Consider the following 24240-nt stretch of genomic DNA (forward strand, 5'->3'; position numbering starts at 1 on the left):
TCATTTTTAGCATTAATTTTAAATTGTATATGTGTGTTCATGCTCAGTCATGTGGAGAAAGCAATGGCAACCCACTCCAGTATTCTTGCCTGGAGAATCCCAGGGACAGAGGAGCCTGGTGGGCTGCCTTCTCTGGGGTCGCACAGAGTCAGACACGACTGAAGCGACTTAGCAGCATCAGCAGCTCAGTCATGTCTGACTCTTTGCAACCCCATGGACTGTAGCCCACCAGACTCCTTTGTCCATGGAATTTCTCAGACAAGAAATACTGGCATGGGTTGCCATTTTCTACTCCAGGGGATCTTCCCGACCCAGGAATTGAACCTGCATCTCCTGTGTTGGCAGGCAGATTCTTTACCACTGTGCCACCTGGGAAGCCCTAAGTTATACATAAGGCTTTTTAACTGAAAGCAAGGAGGAATCACGTTGTCAAAGATGATCCTATTAAAAGCCATTGCAGAAGGAATTGTTTGATAAAAAATAGTACCCAAAAAAGTTTCTAATCCTAGGCATCTTCCAGAAATAACTTCCTCACTTGTACAATCTCTGGGCCTCTGTAGTTGTAATGGTGATACCAGCATCACTAGCAACTTATTTTCATGGAGCAGTCATCACTTTCTTAAGAAATCACACCTGCTGTCATTTGTTGAGTGAACTGGCAGTACTTGCATCTGACTGAGGCCCAGAGAGGACTTAGCAAAACACAGGGGAGCTCAGCTCTGGTCTGCAGCTGGGTTCCATGTTCTCTCTGTAACGCTTGGGTTCCTTGCAGAGCACACAGCTTAGGGAGTGAGTCCAGCCTGCCACATTTTTCTGAATTTTCACACAAACAACATTTCAGCTCAAAAAGTGTGAGGAGATCACTGTCACAGTGAGTTTCACAAGTTTAGAAACTTCCTCGCCAACATTGCTGTTATCTTTTAACCTAGGACACAGCAAGTGAGAGACTCATTAGAAGGGAAGTGACTCCCATGGTGTCAGGTATGGCTGCATAGCTTCCCTCAGCCCTTCTCAGAGTGAGAAAAGGCCCCAGTATCTTTGCCAAGAAGGTCTGGGATTTTCAAAGAGGGAAGAGGAAGTGGGGTGTGTGGGTAGGGGCATGATGGGCAGGGGAAGAAAGAATGAGAGAAAGAGAGAGAATGAATGAGACCATAATAGAAACATAACCCAAAATAGACTTATAAAGTCAGTTGCCCAACAGTTCTTTATCATGGGTGTGCTTGTTGATAGTCAGATGTTTCCTTCATTTATTAGTCTGTGGCCTTATTTAACCTCAAGACTAATCTCAACAAAGTCACACACTGAACATGAAACTGCCTAGTTAGAAGCAAGTAGTTTGGGGGAGGGAGGGCATTTTCCCCCACCCTATTTTCTAGGCTGGGTATATTTCAGTAATTAGCCTTAACTTTTTTTCTACTTCTTGCCTACTAGCTTTCTGGCAAGCTGAAGAATTTGGAAGTAATTGTTGATTCATAATAAATTACTTTGTATTTTTAAAAAATCAGAAATAAAACTTTTGTGACTGAATATTGTAGCCTGTGAACTATGCCTCCCTAAAAAGGAAATTATTCCGCTTCACCATCATACACTAGGTGACCTTGACTTTCTTATATGCCTGTTATCAAGGGCCTTGTTTCCTGCTCTCTTCCAGACGCAAAATAAATAGAAGGGTGGTACAGCGTTGGAGACTGCAGAAAACAACTGGGCTAGGATGCTTGGTGCCCGGGAGCTGTATCTAACTCACTTAGCCTTGAGCTAGTTACTTAACTTTGTGTTTCTTGGTCTCAGACTTAGAAACAACAAAAGTAGAGGTGAAAATGAAAAACAGGGAACCGTTGTCATCCTTCACCAGAGTAGTACATTTGTTACAAATTATGAACCTGCGTTGATACATCAATAGAGGCTGTGCCTATACTGGACAAGGAATATTGGGAAGTCTTTGGATCCTCCTCTCAGTTTTTCTATGGACATAAAACCACCATTAAAAAAAAAAGGTCTTTAATAAAAATAAATAAGGAGCTCCATAAGCAAGATTATTGCAGCTGCTATTGGGCTTCCCAGGTGGCATGGTGGTAAAGAATCCACCTGCCAGTGCAGGAGACACAAGAGAAGCAGGTTTGATCCCTGGGTTGGGAAGATCCCCTGGAGAAGGAAATAACAACCTGCTCTTCTTGCCTGGAAAATCCCATGGACAGAGGAGCCTGGCAAACTTTAGTCCATGGGGTCACAAAAGAGTTGGACATGACTGAGTCACACACAGCAATAGTTTGTTATGAAGGTGGTAGCAGAAAAATGTATTTCTTCTATGTTCCTTGGAATAAACTAGAGAATTAAATCCTTTGAGAATAATCTCACTGATAATTTGATTCCAGTGTAACAAATTTTTACAAAATACCAGTGCTTGACAGCAAATACAAATATGTACTCTTTAAACCAGTTCACGCATTCATTCAGCCTTTATTAAGCACCTACAGTGAACTAGGTATGGTGTTGGCACTAGAGATATAGCTGTAAATAAAAGAAACACAATCTCTGATCTCATAAAATGTAGAATCTTGTGAGATTTCATCTAGATTATTTATTTCCCCTAAAAAAATGTTAAGGTATCAGCTCGCTTACCGTAAGTAGGATATTTTGCCCTGCTGTAGTGCCATTTGTATGTACTGTTCTTAAAATTCCCACTGCCCTATGCACTGTTTGGTAACAGAATTGCTTATTATTATGATTCTGATATGTTAATGAAGAGGTACTCATTTGCAAATAACTGTTTAATCTGTAATTAAAATCTGGCAGCTCTCTTAAAAATAAAGACAGTTAAAATGCATAGTCACTGGCCTGCTGTATTAAATATGCAGTTGCAAGACATTAAGCAAGGCATATCCTATTTATCACTTTTAATGAATCTTTCACCCTAGTCCCACTGTAAGCCCTTGATGGTATTCCTGTTATCCCACCCATATGCTTCTGAAAGCATTAACTGTTCATGGGTCTGTGCGTGCCCCAGTATAAAATCAAAACGTCTAGGGTGTTTTTGATCACATATAAGCAAGCTTTAAAAAAAAAATTATCACTACCATATCCTCATTAAGATGATGGGCTGACCATATCCTGATGTTTGCCTAGCAATCTGAAATTCATATATGCAGAAGGAATTTTTCTTATCCTTTTGAAAGAAGAATGATAAATATTTATATAGCCTTAACTCTTTCAGGCAGGCACAGGATCATGTTTTAGAAATGACAAGAAGCTGCTTGGGGTGGTGTTGTTTTCTTCTTTTTTTAGCATAATTCATCTGTCCAATAGCTACTGAAAACATAAATTGTAGGTTTATCAATATTGGACAGTTTTCTTCCTTTTTTCCCATTAAATGTGTTCTGTCTTCTCTGAAATCCTTGTGAGTCATGGCTTTGAAAAGGAAGTACAGAGCTATCTCTGCTTTGGGGGCAGAATTCCTCAAGAGAGGTGACAACAGGCCCGGCAAGACCGGCAAGGACCCCCTGCAGCCTTCTGTTTTGTTAGCTTGTGTAGCCACCATCTATATACGCTAGATAGTCCTGCATCCATACTGCATTTCTTTCTAAAAGTTATGCCTGTTCTGCAGCCGTAATTGAACAGAGCCCCAAGATGGTTTTCTTCTTAAAATTAAATTTTTCTCCTGACTCCTTCAATCAAGATATCCAGGAGTAAGGTTGAACTCATAAATATGTTTCAGCGAACAGATCTACCTTCTACAGCCAATGAAAGATGCATGATATTTGGAAACTTACTCCTGGTGGGAACAGGAGTCCCATCAGCTGTAATGCCAATAGTCATCCAACTTTTCCAGCACATATACTGACTCCCAAAAGTTAGGTCATTTATCTGAAGACAACTCAAGATTCAAGCCAGGTAATTATTGTAATTGTTTCTTTCAGACAGGTAAACTGAATCCCTGAAATGTTATTCCCATTCATTCTCCTGTTCAATCTTGCCTTTGGCAAACGTTGTTAATTCCAGGCTACCTGTCAGCTCTGGAAGTGAAAGGAAGGAACAGTGGTGATTAGACTAGTGCTGGATGTGCGGCAAGGGCCAGCCCGATTGTGTCCAGAGGATGCTCGAAGCTGCTGTTGCCACCACAAACACTGCCTGCTGAAGTGCAGTTTCCTCTGTGGGCGCTTAGCCCTCACTGCAGGACACTTTGCTGGCCCTGCCTCCTCCACGCATATGTGAACCAGAAGTAGCCTTTCCATTGACTGGTTTCAAACCCCCTTTAAGATGAGGAAACTGAGGCCCCAATGTGAAATGATTTGTTTGTGGAATCAAACAGCTCGTTAGTGGCAGAGGTCAAACCACAGGCTTCTGGTCAGTTTGATTATTATGTGTCTTGGTGTGTTCCTCCTTGGGTTCATCCTACTTGGGACTCTATTTCCTGGGCTTGTGTGACTGTTTTCCTTTTCCATGTTAGAGAAGTTTTCAGCTATTATCTCAGGCCCTTTCTCTCTCTCTTCTCCTTCTGGGACTCCTCTAATGCAAACGTTGGTGCTTTTGATGTTGTCCCAGAGGTCTCTTAAACTGTCCTTGTTTCTTTTCACTCTTTATTCTGTTCCGTGGCAGCAATTTCCACCACTCTGCCTTCCAACTCACTGATCTGTTCTTCTGCCACATTCATTCTGCTGTTCATTCCTTCTAGTGTATTTTTCAGTTCAGTTACTGTATTTTTCAGCTCTGTTTGATTGTTTGTTATGTCTTCTCTTTGCTAAAATATTCTTGTAACTTCTCACTCTGTGCATCCTTTCTTTTCCTGAGTTCTTGGACTATCTTTACAATCATTACTCTGAACTCTTTCTTGTATAGATTTCCTGTTTCCACTTCACTTAGTTGGTCTTCTGGGGTTTTATCTTATTCCTTCATCTGGGAAACAAAAGACTTCTTGACTCCCTGTTTAGGACTCTTCAAGCTTTTCTGTTGACCAAGGTTCTGTCTTAAAAGAGAATGAAATTGTACCAATGTATCCAGAAAGCTTTGTAAGATATTAGACCATAGACTCAGATTGTGATGGTTTCCAGAGATCCAGTTACTGACTGGGAGTTAAAACACCAAATTGTTGTGCTTTAAAATATAAATCGGGACAGACTTCATAATAACATGTTATATTTGTATACTCCTGCTGCTGCTGCTGCTAAGTCGCTTCAGTCATGTCCGACTCTGTGTGACCCCAGAGACGGCAGCCCACTAGGCTTCCTCGTCCCTGGGATTCTCCAGGCAAGAACACTGGAGTGGGTTGCCATTTCCTTCTCCAATGCGTGAAAGTGAAAAGTCAAAGTGAAGTCGCTCAGTCGTGTCTGACTCCTAGTGACCCCATGGACTGCAGCTTACCAGGCTCCTCCACCCATGGGATTTTCCAGGCAAGAGTACTGGAGTGGGTTGCCATTGCCCTTCTCCAATTTGCATACTACTTTTTTGCAAAACTTTAAGGTGGAAATAGACAAGAAGGTGTGTTTTTTTTCCTCTCTCTTTAAAGGTACAAGGTGATCTATTAAACAGGAAACATTGAGTGGAAGAGAAGATTTTTAAAAACTCACTCTTCCTCACGGGTGGAAGGTGGCAACCAGCTCTTGAATGTGGAGTAGTTCACCAGAAGGAGAAGGGCCTTTTAAGATTAAAGTGACTTCTCAAGTTGTATTTTAACTGTGTGCTGCCACATGCGGAGTGCATGTAGCATCAAAATATCTCACTCCATGTCCGCCATGCATGATGTGAATGACCTGAATATTCTCAAGGTCTCTCAGTCCCTGCAAGGCAGCGACTTTGCCACAGTGTGGACAATCCAGACATACTACACAGGTTGAGGAGCTTTTCCCAGCTGCTTGAGGCACTGGCTCAGTTTCTGTTCTTGAGTCTCTGTAACACTTACAGAGGTTCCTGTCCACCCCTGTGATCAACAGCTTTTCCTACAGCAGTGTTTGGGTTAAAGTAGACTGTATAATACTGTATTTGGCAGGAAAGGCCATTAAAAAATCAAAGCAGGCCTCATAACTAGATTCCTTTTCGAAAGGTTACTGGCCAAAAAAATACAGCTCAGAATTGGAAATTGTTAAATTTAAATAACTGCATTATTTTCTCTTTCCTACCCTCTCAATCCTCAATCCTTCCCCCAAAGTAGATTGATATGAAAAAGTACATAGGATTACTTGACACTTTCATCTTTCTTAGTGATCACCCTGGAAGAATATTTTTTTTATCCTTGGTTTAACTACAATCTTTTATTTTTGGTTTAATTTTATACAAAAACTACCCACGTGTTCACCTGCAACCTCAATTTCCTTGTGTTGAATTTCACATATTTTCTCAGTTGTCTATCATCAAGAGAAGATGGGGAGAAGGGATAGGTCTGAACCAGACATTTAAATTTCATGGGGGGGGTGTGTGTGTATGCGGGCATGCACACATGCTCAGACTAATTACTGGTTGCAATAAATTTGGTCGAGTTTCAATTTAGCTTCATTAACTCTGAAACAGGGTAGTGATATCAAAGGGAGGGGAAAAACGGAATAAGGGAAGAGAAGCAGATCAATTGTCTTTAAATAAATTTATTTTAGGAGGGAATTAGTATTCATTTTTTAGGTCATCATTGCTACTTCTCAATATTATATACCTATAAACAGCCCTGTAGTAGGACTTGCCATGCATGTGCTTGAAGAAGCTACATTTTCACAGCCAAAGAGGAAAGCAGAATAAAACATTGAGATGCAGGTGCCCAGCAATAAAAGTGGCCTCTTTGCCTGCAGCCATAATGCCTGGCGGAGAAGGCAGAAGCTCTCAAGCCCAGCTCTCAGGGTCTCCCTGAGCTAAGCCAAGAAGCACGGAGGTGGGTGGGGCTGGGAGGGAGCAGGAGAGAATAATTGTTATTCAGTCTTCTTTAATGAGATGTATTGCCCACTGCTGAAAGATTGGAGCTGTGCCTTTTGTTATGTTAATTAGACACCATTAGAGCTTGGCTGCCTTTGATTTCTGCTTAATCCTTTCTGCTTCCTCTGCCTCCATCCTGACTGGCAAATGGTTGAAAGATGGTGGGTGCGCTGCACGTGTTATTTATTGCTCACATCTATGCTGAGTTCTTTGGTAATAGGGTTGCTAACAAAAGATTGATCTTACCGAAGGTGGTAGGTGTTTTGGATGTTCATTTTGGCTTTTTAAAAAATGAATTTGAGAAAGGTCTATTTCTGCCACACAGCATTGTTTTTTATATGGTTGTTCTTGCAGCCACACAGAATGGGAAATGACAGATTGGAAATTTTAGACGGCCTTTCTTTGGTTGCCCAGATTACCTGGAAAACAACAAGCAAATTGATCATGCCTTAGGCTTTTGGAGAGGCTAGGGTTGACCAGAAAAAAATGGAAACAAGATTAATTTAAAGGTCAAAAAGAGAAATTTAGTAGTTTGAAATCTCTGCCTTTAACAATTTATAGATAGGTAGGAGAAGGAAATGGCAACCCACTCGTTTTCTTGCCTGGAGAATCCCAGGGACGGGGGAGCCTGGTGGGCTGCCATCTATGGGGTCGCACAGAGTCGGACACGACTGAAGCGACTTAGCAGCAGCAGCAGCAGGTATTCTTTCTTAAAATTAAAGCATTGCGTTTACATAATTAGTCCAAATAAGGGTGTTTGGGGTGAGTTAAAGAGGAGAAAATTAATCAATCTGGTCCTTAAAATAGTGAAAGGGGGAATTTCTGTTAAATTTTTAAAGATCACATAAAAATGTTTTATTTTGTTGCCATACAACAAATAAGGCTGCCACTTGTTTCTCCAAAAAAAAAAAAAAAAAGATTTATTACAGATCAACAAAGAATTGCAAGTTTGGTGCCCACCACCTTGGTGCATGGGTGGGTACTTAGTCACTCAGTTGTGTCCAACTCTTTGTGACTGTAGCCCTCCAGACTCCTCTGTCCATGAGATTTCCAGGGAAGAATACTGGAATGGGTTGCCATTTCCTCCTCCAGGAGATCTTCCTGACCCAGGGGATCAAAACCTAGGTCTCCTGTATTGGCAGGTGGATTCTTTGCCGCTGCACCACCTGGGAAGCCACATCTATGGAGCCACATGCCAGTCTCCACAAAGCAAGGAGAAGAGCACTCTTTGCAAGAAGGGAAAAAGAAGTCAGGAGGCTACAGGAAGCCAGGAGTTCGCTGGAGGAATTGAGTCAGAGCACTACTGTAACTTTTTTTTTGGCTGCGTTGTTTCAGTCTCACATTGGCTGAGTTCTTGCCAGGAAAGTAGAGGAAGTCTTCTTTACTCTTGGGTGGTACAATCCTCCTAAAGCACAGAGTGAGCTTCCCCTTCCGGCCTCATGACTAATTTAATTGAGGTTTCTGTTTATCAGTTTTAATGACTTCAACCTGTAAACAATGTAAAATTAATGAGTTAGTTTGCACACTCTCAGTTACATTAAATTTCTGAGATCTGCTGAGCTTTTTGTCCTGGTGTGTGTTTTCCAGCATATCTCACTAAGGGTTTCCCACATTCACGTGCTCCACAGCCACCTGTGGCTGGTGGCCACGGTACTGGGTGGTGCATTTTCAGATTACTTCTTTAATTTACCTCAAGCCTAAAAGCACCTGTCAGGATAAAATCCAATTTTAAAGTTACAGATAAACTTGATGAGTTATATGTTAACATTAAATCTCTAAAACTCAGCTGCCTACCTTCCTTTCTTTTTGTAATCTGAATTATTTATTGTGTTACCAGTGAAGCAAAAATTCTAAAGATGCTTTCCAAGGAGGTAATCTGTTCAACAGTTCTAAGATATAAGTATGATCACCTTTGCACTTATGTGAAAAGCTCATCAAAGAACAATGGTCCAGACCAATGGGAAAAGATTGGGAAGGCAGAAGCAAATGGAGATAATTTGTTCAATCTTAGAACTTAAATCTTAATAAAAAAGGGTTCCACGTACATATCCCATGTTGGCCCTTCTTGGTCATCCCATTAATAAGACCTCATGAATAGATTTTACTGGCAACATCTGGTTTTAGCACTTTTGATAGTTTTTAATGTAGAGTTTTTTCATTGTAGAGCTTGCCTAGTTTGGGAAAAAATACATGTAATGTACTTGTGCCAAGTACGTGATAGGAAAGGCAATTTATTGGGGGTTTGTTAAGAGAACAGATCTCATGTTGTATGTTCTTATCACAATTAAAATAATTCCATAAAAGCATTGCAGATAATACCTCAGAATGTTCTAGATTACCAAAAATCTCCAGGCAGATAAATAAAACTTGACTGGTTTTCAAATTGGAAGTTCAGTCAGCACTGAGGTACAGATTTCTAATGCAGCCAAGAAATCAGGTCAACATTTGTCATGTAATTATTTGCTGTTGAGAATTACTATATCAATAAAGCACTGTTACTATACTGATTATTGTTGGCTAACTCCAATACTTTGGCCACTTGATATGAAGAACTGACTCATTGGAAAAGATCCTGATGCTGGGAAAGATTGAAGGCGGGAAGAAAAGGGGACAACAGAGGATAAGATGGTTGGATGGCATCACCAACACGATGGACATGACTTTGGGTAAGCTCCAGGAGTTGGTGACGGACAGGCAGGCCTGGCGTGCTGCAGTCCATGGGGTCACAAAGAGTCGGACACGACTGAGCGACTGGACAGAACTGATCAACCAACAGAAGAAAAAAAGCCTTTGTTAGGAATGAAATTGCCTCCACCTGGGAAGAAACCCCTTTGGTTGCCTTTCTCTTACTGGGATGTGCACATAGCTAGAAGAAAATCAGCCAGCAACTGAAGACTAAAATTGTTAGAAGAAATTTCATTGTCTGATTTGATTTCAGCAGAACCACCTTGGGTCTGGTCTTTGTAACTTTCATCACTGCTTTGGGAGGAAGGACTTTCAACAAGCCAGATTGTTTTTTGCGTGTGTTTAGGTTATTTATGAAATGTGAGGAAGGAATAATAGAGACACTAAGATACTCATGGCAATTACTAGATAAATAAACACTTTAGAGGTATGGATACACTTAAAGGAGCGTTCTTTCCCTTTGAACACACTTAATTCTAATAATAAGAATAGCTAACGAATATGTGTGGTTTTTTTTTTTCACACAGAGGATGGTATTAAAAAAAAAATCTAACAATGTATTTCCCATCATTGTTTAAGAGTCGGATCCAAGTCCAGCCCCTTTCACAGTCAACTGTCCTCCATCGTCTCTCTGGAATCCTCAAGTAGACCAGTAAACTGATAGCAGGCATTTTCAATACGCTAGACTTAGAGGCTCATTACTTGTTTTCTATTCTGTCATCATTTTGACACACATTCCTGTGTCACGGCCCTGTTTCGTTATAGAAGGGCGTTGTGGCTAAGGATGATATAAAATTTTAATGTTATTGCTATTATTACTGTTGACTGTTTTTAGCTTAAGTGTGCCTGCTTCTTTAATTCCAGCTTCTGCAGGGCCAGAAAACAGAAGTGTGCATAAACAGTCAGGAAAATTACTGTATACCCTGGAGACCCAGCATCGCATGCTCTGCCTGTTGTGAATGATGAATCAAAATGGAAAGGTTATCATTTTCATTAGCTAGGAAAGAACAAGACCATACTTTTCTCCAAGTGTAATTACAGTGGTTCACTGGCAACATTACACTGCAGTAATTAGTCTAAAGGTGTATGTGAGGGCAGGCTTTTGCACAGACACTAGAAATATTATTTCAGAGTTTAAGGTCACAGCCTTGTGTTTAACATGTTCCAGGCAGCTTAGGGGGAAAAAAAAAAACTAATTTGACTGGAGCTAAAGAAAGACATTTGACATTTCCCAGAGTCATGCATTCAGAAACTAGTCAGGTAGAAAAATTGTATTTTATTATCTACAATTTAAAAAAAAAACTTAGCTGTAAAAGTAGCATGTCAAAATATTGTATAGGATAAGCAGAGATAAAATTCAGTCTTATTAGAAATGTGCAGTAAATAATTATGAGAGCTTTTGATATGTGTGTTTTAATCTCTATTTCTCCACCTAAGGCAACTGGACAGAAAAATTAATTGCTAGAAACTTTTCAGAGGAAGCAAAATAATTCCTCTACCTTCTTATAACTTTTCAAGAAATAAATATTTCTCTAACACAAGTCTAATATACATCTGTCCTTTATGAATGTTTTTGGGTACTCTGAGCAGTTATATTGAATTATTGAAATCTCTGTAACCTGACCCTTTAAGAGTAGAAAGTGAGTTGCAATTATTTTTCAAAGCCACACGTAAGGTTTTCTGTTTAAGTAAAACAAAAGTGAGAAGGGGGGGAAAAAGTTGAAAAAAGTAAAATTTACATAAAGTTTATATTTTAAAGCCACATTATGGGCTTAAAAGAAACTCTGCTTCTTCTAGGTCAGGGAATACTTATACAAGTCACAATTCTTACTGGGTTAAAGGTAAAAACCCAAGTACTCTTAATGTCTTTGTTAAATTTCAGTATTATCTGCCTGTCTTGAAGCAATTCTTTTTAGCTTCTCTCTTTACATCCTGAAATAGCCGTGCAGAATGTTGTTTGTTTTAGGACCCATGGAGAAATAGAATGTACTTGAATGAGCATTCATTCAGCAACCCAATTCTGTTGGAAACCACTGCTTTTTTCATGCAAGTGTGTGTTTTCTGTGTGTTATCTGCCCATATGGTTAGAACTGATGTTTCTCACCACTTCAGGCACTTGGGAAATTTGAAGCATAGACGTGACACAAAGAACACAGCCAGCTGATTATATAACGGACTGAGAAATCTGCCCCCAAATTGAATTTTAAAAAGCCACTGCTTTACTGCTTTTTGTTTGTCACAGATGTTTCCCTGCTCAAGGAAAAGCCACACACTCCAGAATCAGAGCCATGATGTACGTTTTCTGCAGCTAGGAATTACATAGGAGACATCAAGTAGCAACGATGCTTCCAAGACTTCTCTCGGCCACTGAACAGATCAGTGCATTCTGCTGAACCTCAGTCTCCTCTCTGTGAAATCAGAGTTTGCTAAGCCCCTTTCAGGTTCTGAGCGTCTTTGCCTATTCAAGGGAATGAGGTCTTTATTTTCTGCCTTTGTATTTGGGGGAAAAAAAAAAAAAAAGCAAAAAGCAGAAGCGCTTTTTTTTTTCACGTCTTTCCAACAAAGCCTAGAAGGTTCTACCCCAACCTGCACCTCCCCCCTTCATAGCAGGGACCATGGTTCCCATCAGCTCTGTGAGATTAGCAATCATGCAGGATCCCGTGGGCTTGTTCTGTACCTTCAGTGACCCCATCTGTGAAACGGAGGGATGGTTTCATAGGACTGTTTCTGTTAAAACAGGCTCCAGTGAATCCCAGAGATGAGGTGTTGAGGCAAGAAAGAGACTTTAATCGGGGAGCTGGCAGACCAACAAGATGGCAAGCTAGCACCTCAAAATAACCATCTTATTGGGGTCTGGATGCCAGATTCTTGAATAGATCAGAGAGAAAGAAACAATGAGAAACTAAAGTGAACGGCAGAACAGAGAGGAAGAGGCAGTGGGCAAGTCAAGTGAAAGGGTCTTCCGTCTTGCCAAACATCTCCAAGGGAATGGCCAGCCCTTGGAAGGGGTGTGTTAATCTCTTCTGTTCACAGGTGGTAAGGGACAAACTCTCTCTCCGTGAGCTGAACAAAGGCACTTTAGTTTACAGTCAAGCAGAGGGGCAGGGTCCTCCAGGCAAGCCATGGAGTGTCAATAATAATAAGCCATGGAGTATTGATTATAATAATACAAGCAAAAAAAAAAAAGCAAGTCAACAAAAGTTTCCAACATGGAGTCAGAGTTGGCTTCCTCCCTGCAACATTTCTGCAGTTCATTTCTCATAAAATGTGATTTTGAAGTTAGGTTCACATGGACTGAAAGAAGTTGTGCATGTCATAGGAAAAGCCATTGTCTTCACTGACATCTGATGAATAAATTACAGAGTACATTTGTCTGCTTACAACAGGTGCCAGGTCTGACAACCACTTTGAAAAGTTCTGATGCATGTCCTGAAGGTCAGACTTTGTAAATGGAAAGTGAAAAGTGCGAGAGACTCTATTCCCAACCCAACTTCTTAAACTCTAAAATGCTTTAGAAATTAAAGAAACATTTTATAAATTAGCTATAGATTGTATACCTGTAAAGCAAATCAAAAGGCAAAGAGATTAATTTAAAAAGGACTTTATTGGGAAGATTTTAACACGATTCTTCAGGTGCAGGTCACTGGATAGCTTTATGAGAGACTTTGTCAATGTTTCTTTGGTGGGTATTAAAATCAAGTTGTTCCTTTCAGGGCAATAAGAAAGTGGCTATAGTTTGCAGAGGGCTCTAAGCACACATTGATTGGGAGAAAAGGAACAGCCTGGATTCAGAGTACAAATTTCCTTCATCTGAAACCTTGTCAGCAGATCGAATCTACCATGAATGACGACTTAGAATTTTGGAACTGAAAGGTCCTCTAAAAATCAGAATCCACTTCCTCTTCAGTCTGCTCGCCTCTCCCCTCCATTGTCACTTCAACCAAACTCTCATTTTTTTTCCTGTGAGGAAATCAAAGGCCCAAAATGTAGCCAAATTTCTTTTACCTTAAAAACAATCTTCTCAGACCTGTGTCCTCTCGCCCCACTCTCCAGTTCAAACATGTGGCATTTGATGTCTTTGAATAACCCTTCTTCCTCTCCCCAGGGTTCTGCTGGAACTGTGCGTTCCTGCTTCTGACCCTTCCTTCTCCCTCCATCACTTTTCCCTTCCATCCTGTCCTTGGAAGTTCCAGTTATCTGGGAGTCACCCTCTGGATCCTTCTGTGGGTTTATAGTTCTACTTGAGTCTTAATCCCTCCTGCTGAGTAGCCATGTTGTGCTACCAGTCACAAGGGCATTGAAACCAGTCTTTTCAACCTCCTTTGTATTCTCTCTCTCTCTCTGTGGGCGTGTGTGTACACCTGTATATATATTCTGTGAACTCAGGAGTTTGTTCATTTTTAAAATTACACAAGCAGTCATTCTGTTAACTTCCTCTTCGAGGGGCTTGTCTCAAAGCCAGTGAGGTAGCCTTGCATTCCTGTCAGAGATTCCAGTTGCTGGGGAGGTTCTGTCAGCGAGGGTGAGAAGCCGTGGAAGACGCCTCCTTCTCACAGAATCTCAGAACGTCAGCAGAGAGTAGATGCTGCAGAACCTCAGAGAAGATTCCGTGTAGACCTATCCTTCTGTAAGACAGGCTGACCCTTCTCCTGGGGGATCTCTCTGCCTTTAGTATATTTGAGAGCTGGGTGATGTTAGTCCTAGGGACTTAAGGGTAGCTATAGCCTTGCTCTTTTGCTCCTGAAGCCCCGCTTCTTCCTCTGAGACCAAGACTACCTTGCTGGGCAGTAGAGGCATTCTAAGTCAAATTAGGATGATTACCCTAAATCTAGTACCCTGGTAGCTCAGGCAATGAAGAATCCACCCGCAGTGTAGGAGACCTGGGTTCGATCCCTGGGTTGGGAAGACGCCCTGGAGAAGGAAATGGCAACCCACTTCATTATTCTTGCCTGGGAAATCCCATGGACAGAGGAACTTGCCAGGCCTCAGTCCTTTGGGTCGCAAAGAGCTGGACACAAATGAGCAACTGACTACACCCTAAATCTTGTTATGTGATCTTTAACCACACAGAGTTGTCATGTAGGGTTGGGGAGAAAGCGGTTAGAAAATAGGGAGATGATTCATTTAAAAAAAGATTTGAGACTTACACATTTGGCCTGTCTGTAAGTGTCCTTGTTGTCACCAAGGCAATGTTACCTCTTCCAGAACTGCAGCTCAATCCCCCCTCTACACACTTCCTTAACTTTGTTGTTGTTTTTAAGGTTATTTGAAACAGTTGATGCTCTTAAAAGTCATATTTGATGTTCAGTTCATTCTTTAAAAAATACTGCATTAGAGCATTTATTATTTATTTTTTTGTGGCGTGGAGGGTGGTTTCAAGGGGTGGGGATAGATAGCATCAATTTTTGGTCAAAGTCCTAGGTTGCTCATGCTCGTTTTTGCTCAGAAGTTTCTGGGGAACTTAAAGAGCCAATGAGACAAAATCGATGGCTGAAGGGACCAAAAGGGTGACTGGAGAGGTGTTTGCCACTATAAATGACTGCCCATTGCAATTTTCCTGAATCCCATTGGCAAATAGTTAAATACTCCATACAAATTGTTCTCTGATGGTTGATCAAATGCCCTGCCCTGTGCTGTATAAACATAGCAAGTTTTTCTAACTCTATGTGTGTGAATTACTGCCATGGTTAGTCTCTCCAGATAAAATGGAATAACCCCCAAAGTGCTAACTGCAACCATCCACATTAATTCTAACAAGAGGAAAGTCTCAGCATTCATTTTTGGTGGCTCTGCAGTCTCATATTGTTGTTAATTTCCTGAAAACTTAATGTTAGATGAAGTGTAATTGCAGATTTCCTTAAGAACCATTGACAGATACTTATCCTAAGTCATAAGCAACTCACACTGTGAAATGTGTGCAAACATTCTAAGTTTCCTTTCAGAAGAATATACTTCAGTGAAACCCAGTATTCATCAGTTGGGTTTTGTTTTGTTTTTTTTTTTTAATAAACAGGGCCATTAAAGCTCAAAGTAGAAGTTAGGAGAACTTCCTTTTGTTGTAACTTGATTTTTAAAAGAGATTACTGTTGTAGGAACTTTCACTGGTTTTCAAGGAGTGAACTGCCTCAGTCTGTGATGTGTCATCTTGAAGACCTTACTAAGTGGCTATATTTGAATGATAGAGTTAAAAAAAAAAAGAGCAAATTATAGCGTATTTAGGTGTTGGCATTGTATAATGGAGAGAGGAGCTTGGTGCTTTCAGGTTTTTCTTTTTAATTGTTAGGTGGTCTATTTAGTGCAGCTGTGTTTATGTTTCCTAAGTGGTAACTGCCTGAACATGGTGACAAGTCCCTGCATATGAGAAAAGGGATTTTGTTCAAAAAAATCTTGCCAGTGTACTTTAACATGGAGGGATGCATTTATCAAGGAGCAAAGGCAAGAATGATTCTAGGCATAATCATCTAATATAGCTGGTTTGCTACATCAGCCATTTTGACAACCTTGTTTAAAAAAACAAATAACGGATACTTTAAATGTTGCATTTCACAGTGGAATAAACTTGGAAATGGTAGAATAATTTAGAATGGTCACATTGCTTTAACCAACGTTCTGGCTAATTTAACTTCTTGGTTATTAAAAATTCATGCTTAAATCATAAATACAGATCCTGTAGAGAATAGTCTCTTAAAAAAATAAAATGAATATGCAGTCACAGCTGCAGCAAAAAAAGAGACAGTTGCCCATGAGAGAGAAAATGTATATATTAAGCAAATAACTGAATTAATCAATAATTTCAGAATTGCATGCAGCATATGAAATGTTTAGGTGCAGAAACTTAATGACTAGTTTTTGAGGTGTTTTCTTTAGTGTTACATCCCTCATAACTCAAATTAATGTTTATTACCAGCCTCTCATATTGCCAAAATATTTTCATGAATTTGGATTAGAAGCAGCTTGTTCTGGCTTGTTTTGCAACTTTGTTTCAAGAAACAAAGTGATATTTAGAAGATTTTTGTATGTCTCAGAAGCCTTAATTATCTAACTTCTGTTGAAGGAAGACATAAGATCAAGTTTTGCTTCATAGTTCTCTAAGACAATAAGATTTTTTCTACCCAAATTTTATATTACTACATAAATAATAATGCCTTTCTGGAAATTTGCATCTGTGATTCTGTATTGGCTGTTAAGTAGCTAGCAATCTAGATTTACTTTAAATTCAAGAAGACCCAGCGTGGGACTTCCCCAGTGGTCCAGCGGTTAGGACGTCATCTTCCAGTGCTCAGGGTGTGGGTTCCATCCCTGGTCGAGGAGCTGAGATCCCACATCCCTCACAGCCAGAAAACCAACACATAAAATAGAAGCAATATTGTAATAAACTCAACAAAGACTTCAAAAATGGTCCACATTTTTTAAAAAAAATCTTAAAAAACAATTTAAAAAGACATGACTTGCTGGTCCATAACTGGGTTGGCATTTATTTTGGATTCTCAGACATTTGCCTGATGGCTCCTAATTTTTTCTCCCCTTTTTCCGCAGATTGGTCAGAGACAACAAGTGTTAGTCACCGAAGAATCTTTTGATTCCAAGTTTTATGTTGCTCACAATCGATTCTACGAGCAGGTAAGAGACACTCCCACACTCTCAGGATTTCTCCACAATGAGAAAGAATTCTGAAAGTAAATCAATTTAAGCAAAAGAGACTTAAAGTAGCCAAGATTCGTATTGATAGCATCTTGTGGCAGGAAGGCTATTTTATAGAATCAAGCCAGCCAAGCTAACGTGGGGCTTATCTTTGTGGCTTAATCTATAAAACATTCTATCCAAAGGAGTAACTCTGTTTTAGTCCTCATTCATCTTTGATGGGAGCAGCCTCTGGCGTTGGGGAGTTTGAAACCGGCAGTTCTGACCGCCCCAGCCTCCCACAGCCTGGCACCATGGAGGGAAAAGTTCTGTCCAGCGGACAGGAAGGATGTCTGCACCAGCGACATCAGCCTGGAAGGGTGGGGACTTCCTCTCCCTGTCTCAGCGCTCTAACAGGCTTTTGGTTGGTTGTCTGTTGGTTGGCTTTTTTAGTTTCAGGGTTTTATTTTTTTGTATTGCCTTTTTTTTTTTAAACTTCCATCATAATGAAAAGCACTGGAGGCAAAAGGAAAAGAGTGTGTTCCTTGGACTCAGCTCACATTGTGTGAACAACTTTGGAGACCAGAGTGAGGATCACACTAGCTTCACTTGGAGAGTTTTCTTTGAGGCGCACCTGAAGGGGCTCCCCAGTCCCTGCCCGTCTAAGGCAGCGGGCTTTGCTGCACCAGCAGCCAGACTTCTAGTTCAGTGTTTGGGATTACACTTCCCCAGGGGGTAAAGCAATTCAAAAGTGACTAAAGCAGACAGTACCTCCTTCAGGGGCCATTGGCAAGGGAAGCCGACCTTCTGTGTTAGAAGGCTAACCTTCTGTGTTAGAAGCAGGGAAGCAGGAGTGGGAGGGGGCTTGAGCATGGGTGTCCCATGTGAACTCATCTCACGCCGGGCACTGGGTCCTCAGGGAACAGGGGAGAGCTTTACAAGGCCCAGGCTGAACATGCCCTGTTTAGGCGCCAGTAGAGACTACAGTTGGAGAAGGCAATGGCACCCCACTCCAGTACTCTTGCCTGGAAAATCCCATGGACAGAGGAGCCTGGTAGGCTGCAGTCTATGGGGTCACTAAGAGTTGGGCACGACTGAGCGATTTCACTTTCGCTTTTCACTTTCATGCATTGGAGAAGGAAATGGCAACCCACTCCAGCGTTCTTGCCTAGAGAATCCCAGAGACAGTGGGCCCCCGTCTATGGTGTCACACAGAGTCGGACATGACTGAAGCGACTTAGCAGCAGCAGCAGCAGCAGAGACTACAGTTGAGGTGGTGGTGGTTGTTTAGTTGGTAAGTTGTGTCTGACTCTTTGCGACCCCATGAACTGTAGCCCGCCAGGCTCCTCTGCCCATGGAATTCTCCGGGCGAGGATGCTGGAATGGGTTGCCATTTCTCCTCCAGAGGGCCTTCCCGACCCAGGGATTGAACCTGGGTCTCCTGCATTGCAGTCAGATTCTTTCCCTTCTGAGCCAGCCAGTTGAGGACTGATCCCAGCCCTCCATGTTTGAGCTGAGCCTTCCCCATTCTCCATCTCTGTAATCGACTCCAGAGAACCCTCTTCCCTTCAGGCCAGCCTTCTGCGCAGCTCTCTGGAGGAGCTGGATTATATTTTGGTAGCCTCTTTCCTCTTCTTTCTCTTGCCATCTGGGTTTTTGCCTCAGCAGGGAACTTTTTTTCCCCTTCATTTTAAAGGCGATGGCGTGCCTCATTAGCTGTTTCCTCCAGTTTAAAGCAGTGGAGCTTTTTCCAATTATTAAAACCGGAGGGGCAAAAAACACTGAGCTCTTCATTCAGATCAAGGCAGCAGATCAAGGAGAGTTATTTTCCCCCAGAATACTACCAGATCTCCCAGGGACAGTTTACTCTAGAGATTTTCTTGTTTTATAAAAACTGATTTAAAAGGGCTTTCATATCCTGACACTAAGGCTCTCTTGGTTCATTTGCTTGCCATGAGTAATCCACCACCCAGGTGACCTTTTTCCTATACTTTGATGAAGCAGTGTACTCAATGGTCATAAAAAATCAAACTCAGAAACACCAAGATCCAATTTGGCCTCTCGGAGAAACTGGCTGTGGAATTTCTGGCTCTCATCTGACTTTTTTTTTTTGTTTTGGTCTCTACAACCAAGCCTATCGAAGATTTCATAGGAATTATTTTTCTACAAAAGATGACCTCCAGAAGTGAAGATTGTATGTAGATATCAGAGTAGACTGCTGGATCAGAATTAGGCTGTTTATTTTGGATTCTGACTTGAAAAGATTGGCAGGTAGCTCCAGTTCTGAAATAGAAGTGTGAGGGAGAACAGAATACATACGGGCTACCCGTAGGTCCCAGAAGAAGAGAAACATTTGCTGGAAGTAAACACGTACCTTGATCTGTAATCTTAGTGGAAAGAGACCATCTGACAATTTCCTGTGAGCCAGCCAAAGTACCCTTCAGAGGAGCTGGTTCTGTGTGGACACAGAGCTAGCAAATAACATGCATTTTATAACAGAGTAAAAGAAATGATGGAAACCATCAGTTAAAGAAGTCATTTAGCTCCAAACACCAAGGTTTGAACTATCGAAAAAGGGGCTGTGAAATGTTCTTCTTCTTCCCCCAAAACAACAGGCATGTACACACAGACACACACACATATGCAGCCAAATATTCAGGCCTTAATTTAAAGTGGCTGCTTAAATCATGACTCTGACAGTGAACTTGCAAGGTTCCAAACATATGAGGGTTTCATCGGTGTTGTCTCAGTTTTCTTCATTGCCTGGGGCAGCCGAGAGCGGGATATCAAAGGCCTGTTCAAAAGTGACTGGCTGTGCCTTCCACGTGCCTTAGGACCGCAGTCGTCCTGCAAGGAGTGAGCACTGTCTGCGGCCCCACCCCTCCCAGAAATGCCCTCCCCGTGCTAGATACCCAGATTTTTGAGCATCTGGAAGATAGAGCCCACTTAAGATGGGATCCCCGAAGAGAAAAAGGACATTAAGAGACAAGTGAGGAAATTTGAATAAATTATAGACTTTAGTTCATAGTAATACATCAATACTTTGTCCACCTCATGCAAAGAGCCAACTCATTGGAAAAGACCCCGAAGCTGGGAAAGATTGAGGGCAGGAGGAGAAGGGGACGACAGAGGATGAGATGGGTGGATGGCATCACCGACTCAATGGACATGCATTTGAGCAAGCTGTGGGAGATCGTGAAGGTCAGGGAAGCCTGGCGTGCTGCATTCCATGGGTTCACAAAGAGTCAGACACAGCTTAGTGACTGAACAACAACAATGCATCAATATTGGCTTATTAATTGTGACAAATGTATCATACCAACGTTAGATGTTAATGAGAGGGAAATTGCACCTGGGGTGTGTGAGCTCTCTGTGCTATGTTAACAATAATTCTGTAAACCTCAAACTGTTCTAAGATAAAATTTCGTTTTTAAAAATTAAGTCTTCTGTCATTTTTTTTCAGGTTTTAGTGCCAAAGAACCCCATATTCATGGGGAAAATGGTTGAAGTGGACATTTATGAATCAGGAAAACATTTTATGAAGGGGCAGCCAGTTTCGGACGCCAAAGTATACACGCCATCCATCAGCAAACCATTAGCAAGAGGAGAAGTCTCAGGTTTAACAGAGGTGGGTAAAAGCGGCCTTCCTCTCTGCCCAGCTGGTAAAAAGGCAGCTATGGGAGCTCAGTGATTTCCAACCATGTTTCTGTTATCTTGTACAGTTCCCTTTTTATATATGCATGAGGCTTTAATCCTTTCTGACAGATTGAAATTCGAATTAGAAAGATGCATTTTTGCTGATGCCTGTAGCTTTGCTTCTCTGCCTGCGGAGGGAAGAAGCTCTTTCTGCTTCTAGGCTAGAGGCAGAGGGCAGAAGCCAATATTTCCAGGTGAAAGATTTAACACCAAAGATGATCTGATCCAGTATGTTTCTGTGTCAGTCCTGAGTGGAAGCAGGTAAGAAAAGGGTCATTTTTGTGCTGTGTGAAGATGGTTATAATACAGTTAAAAAAAAAAAAAACCTACCTACAGTTAAACAGGCAGTAAACCATGTCAGTGGATGTGGTTATGGTGCCTTTCTCAAGGGTTTTAGCTGAGTATCTGCTTTAGTCATGTGGAGTGAAAATTAAACATTTTTTTTTTCTTTCTATAAAAAAGTAACCTGACCCCTATTTTATACCTTGGTAAATATGGCTGTTTGCCAGGCTCTCTCCTACATTTCATTGAGCTACAGCTGTAAAAGCTGATGGAGTGTGAAATGAAAATGTGTATCACATTTCTAAGCATCATTTGATGTCCTTTCTTCAACACAATTGTTAAGTGCTCCAAAAAAAAAATAAAAAGTAGAGCACTGACTTAACATTCAGAAAAATGATGAGTGATATTTATTTGGCTGTATAACTCCAAATTTGTTTTAGTAGATGTATCATCTCCCACCCCACCCCCCGCCCCAGAGAAATGGCAAAGGCATGTTAATTAAATGTTAGGAATAGTGACAAAGAGGGTCGTATTATCTATATTCTCACCTATTGTGATGACAGTTCTGAAATCGGAAAGTGAATGACACTTCTCACGAGCTTGACAAGGACATGTGAAGACTCTGTGGGCATAGCCATCTGACTGATATGACCCTGCCAAGTGTGTCAGCCTACTTGACCAGGAGGGAACTCTCCAACTTGATAACCATATAAGCATAGAAATTAATGTTTTCTGTTGTTTAGGAAAATATCATACATCATACTTGCGGGTTTGGATGGATGACCGGGAAGGAGCAATGACATCCAGCATTTGAACTATATTGCTTTTGATATGTTAGGTAGTACTTCAGAAATTTTTCAAGCAAGTGACTTAAAAAAAAAAAATCTGTTTTTCCTCATGGTATGTTTTACAAGGTTGATTTTAAATTGCCACAGTGAAAAGGATTTTATGGCAAATAGCAGCAGTGGGCAAACTGTTATTTCAAAGACCCTGCCTGATTTAATTCCTTCATGTATGCCTATCAAAATGGATGGTATTTTAAAACATCACATTATAATTATATACAAATGAGGAAAAGCAGCACCTTTTCATTGGTTCCTTCACTATAATGTTACTTTCTAAGAGGGCAGCCCCGTTTAAATTCCACAGGCCAGCCTTTTCTATTCTCCTCTGCCTCTCTCCAGCCTGGGAAATGGTGTCATCAGCTCCCCGACCAGCCCTCCTCTGGGCTGGGTTGACCCTAAAGTCCTAGGTGAGATGTGGATAAAGGTCATTTGACTGCTGGCCCTTCTGCCCCTCTAGGAAATACAGGTTGATCTCAGGCATGAGGCCAAAGGGTTCAGAATATTGATTTGTGCATTTACATTAAGGGGAACATCCGGCAGCCCTTTATCACCATTTGTGACTTCATGTAAATTAATGAATAGAGCTTTCCGCTTCATTATTTGTCTGCTTCTAAAGATATGCCAAACGTGGGGTCAAAAAGCCTCCTTCAAAAAAGCATTTGTCCTGGTGTTACAAATGTTTTTGCTGATGATATGAACCAAAATAGATTAAACAGGAGAACAGCTTCCATTTTTATAGGATTTAGAGGAAGGCGATAGAGGTTATAATCCTGCCTCAGACATTTTGAGCTCTTTGAGCTCTGATAAAGGTGCTGGAACTCTTCAGTGAAAAAATGAGCTTCACTCTGTGGATGAAATGTGACCCTGGGGTCAGATAGACCTGAGTTTGCATCTCAACTTGTCGATTTACTCCTCTGAGCTTTGGTTTAGTCTGTTAAATGGCGATAATCATTTCTTTCATGGGGTTGTTGAAAGGAAAGCATTCGATAGTGTATGTAAACCACCTAAAACCAGGCTTGGGACATAGTGAGTCATTACTAAGTGGTTATCTCCCCTTTCCTCTAAATCTAGCTGCTTTAGAAACAGCAGACTCTGAAGATGACCTTTGGTTGTTAATTATTTAGCTGTGATTATGCAGTGCACATCGAATGGTGGGGGCAGGGGCAGCGGTGGATTTCTCTGATAGGGTTATCTATTCAGTGCCAAAGAAACTAATCCCATCAGAATTTCTATCTTAAATTTTCTTGGCTTTTCCTGAGTTTTTCTACAGTAAATGCTTCCTCCTCCACACATTATAAGAAATCTAGAAAAGCCAAAGCATCTAAAGCAAAATACTGTAAAAAAAAAAAAAAAAAAAGTGTTTCCCGTAGTAAATATGTTTCCTTAATTGAGAACATTATGATTATTCTTTAAGGTGAAGTCACTCAGTCGTGTCCTACTCTTTGTGACCCCATGGACTGTAGCCTACTAGCCTTCTCCGTCCATGGGATTCTCCAGGCAAGAATACTGGAGTGGGTTACCATTTCCTTCTCCAGGGGATCTTCCCGATCCAGGAATCAAACCTGGGTCTCCCGCATTGGAGCCAGACGCTTTAACCTCTGAGCCACCAGGGAAGCCCCACGCTACTTTGGACTTATTTTGTCTCACTTTAGGCAAAACCACTGACTTTTGATAAAACTGGGAGAGGTACGCACAGGCCAGGTGGGAGTTACGAGATTGGATCATAGGATTCTGGCCTCTGTGGTGATAGATTCTGACCTTCTGTACATCACTTAGGTTCTCTGGACCTCAGCTGTCTCTAAGACTCTGTGTTTGAAATATTTCATCTGACAAAAATGGGTTGAATGCCTCCCCTGTGGCAGGACTTTGAATTCTGTAAATATTAATAGAAATAAGGCCTAGTTATTTTCAAATAATGCTAGTTATGTAAATACCCATAGCATGGTAGAAAAGAAAAGCTTCTGTAGAGTCAAAAGGTAACTGTCCTCTAAGAAATTATATCCTAATAAAAACAGCATGTAGTAACATTTTTAAATGGTTATTGCTCTTCTTTTCAGTTTGGTTAGAAGAATAGAGGAAAAAAGAGAATAGGATAGAGAGACAAAATTTGTCTGATTATTTTTAGAGAAGATGGGAGCCAAAAATACCACCTCTAACCAAATAGGGAACATTTTTGAATAAGTATTCTTTAAGGATAATTAATTTCAGAGAAAAAGCTATGTAA

At 41.0% G+C, this 24240-nt stretch overlaps 1 protein-coding gene across 3 annotated transcripts in view; it reads left to right on the plus strand.

The window, feature by feature from the left end:
• CDKAL1 (CDK5 regulatory subunit associated protein 1 like 1) overlaps nt 1-24240 on the plus strand; it is a 608612-nt gene that overhangs the window by 566332 nt on the left and 18040 nt on the right. For all 3 annotated transcript variants that reach the window (XM_052648580.1, XM_052648579.1, XM_052648581.1), the window contains 2 exons: nt 17110-17193; nt 20657-20821. In XM_052648580.1, coding sequence (XP_052504540.1) covers nt 17110-17193; nt 20657-20821 — 249 coding nt within the window. The remainder of the gene's footprint in view (nt 1-17109; nt 17194-20656; nt 20822-24240) is intronic.

Source organism: Budorcas taxicolor, chromosome 11 (genome assembly GCF_023091745.1).
Source record: "Budorcas taxicolor isolate Tak-1 chromosome 11, Takin1.1, whole genome shotgun sequence".
Lineage (NCBI taxonomy): Eukaryota > Metazoa > Chordata > Mammalia > Artiodactyla > Bovidae > Budorcas > Budorcas taxicolor.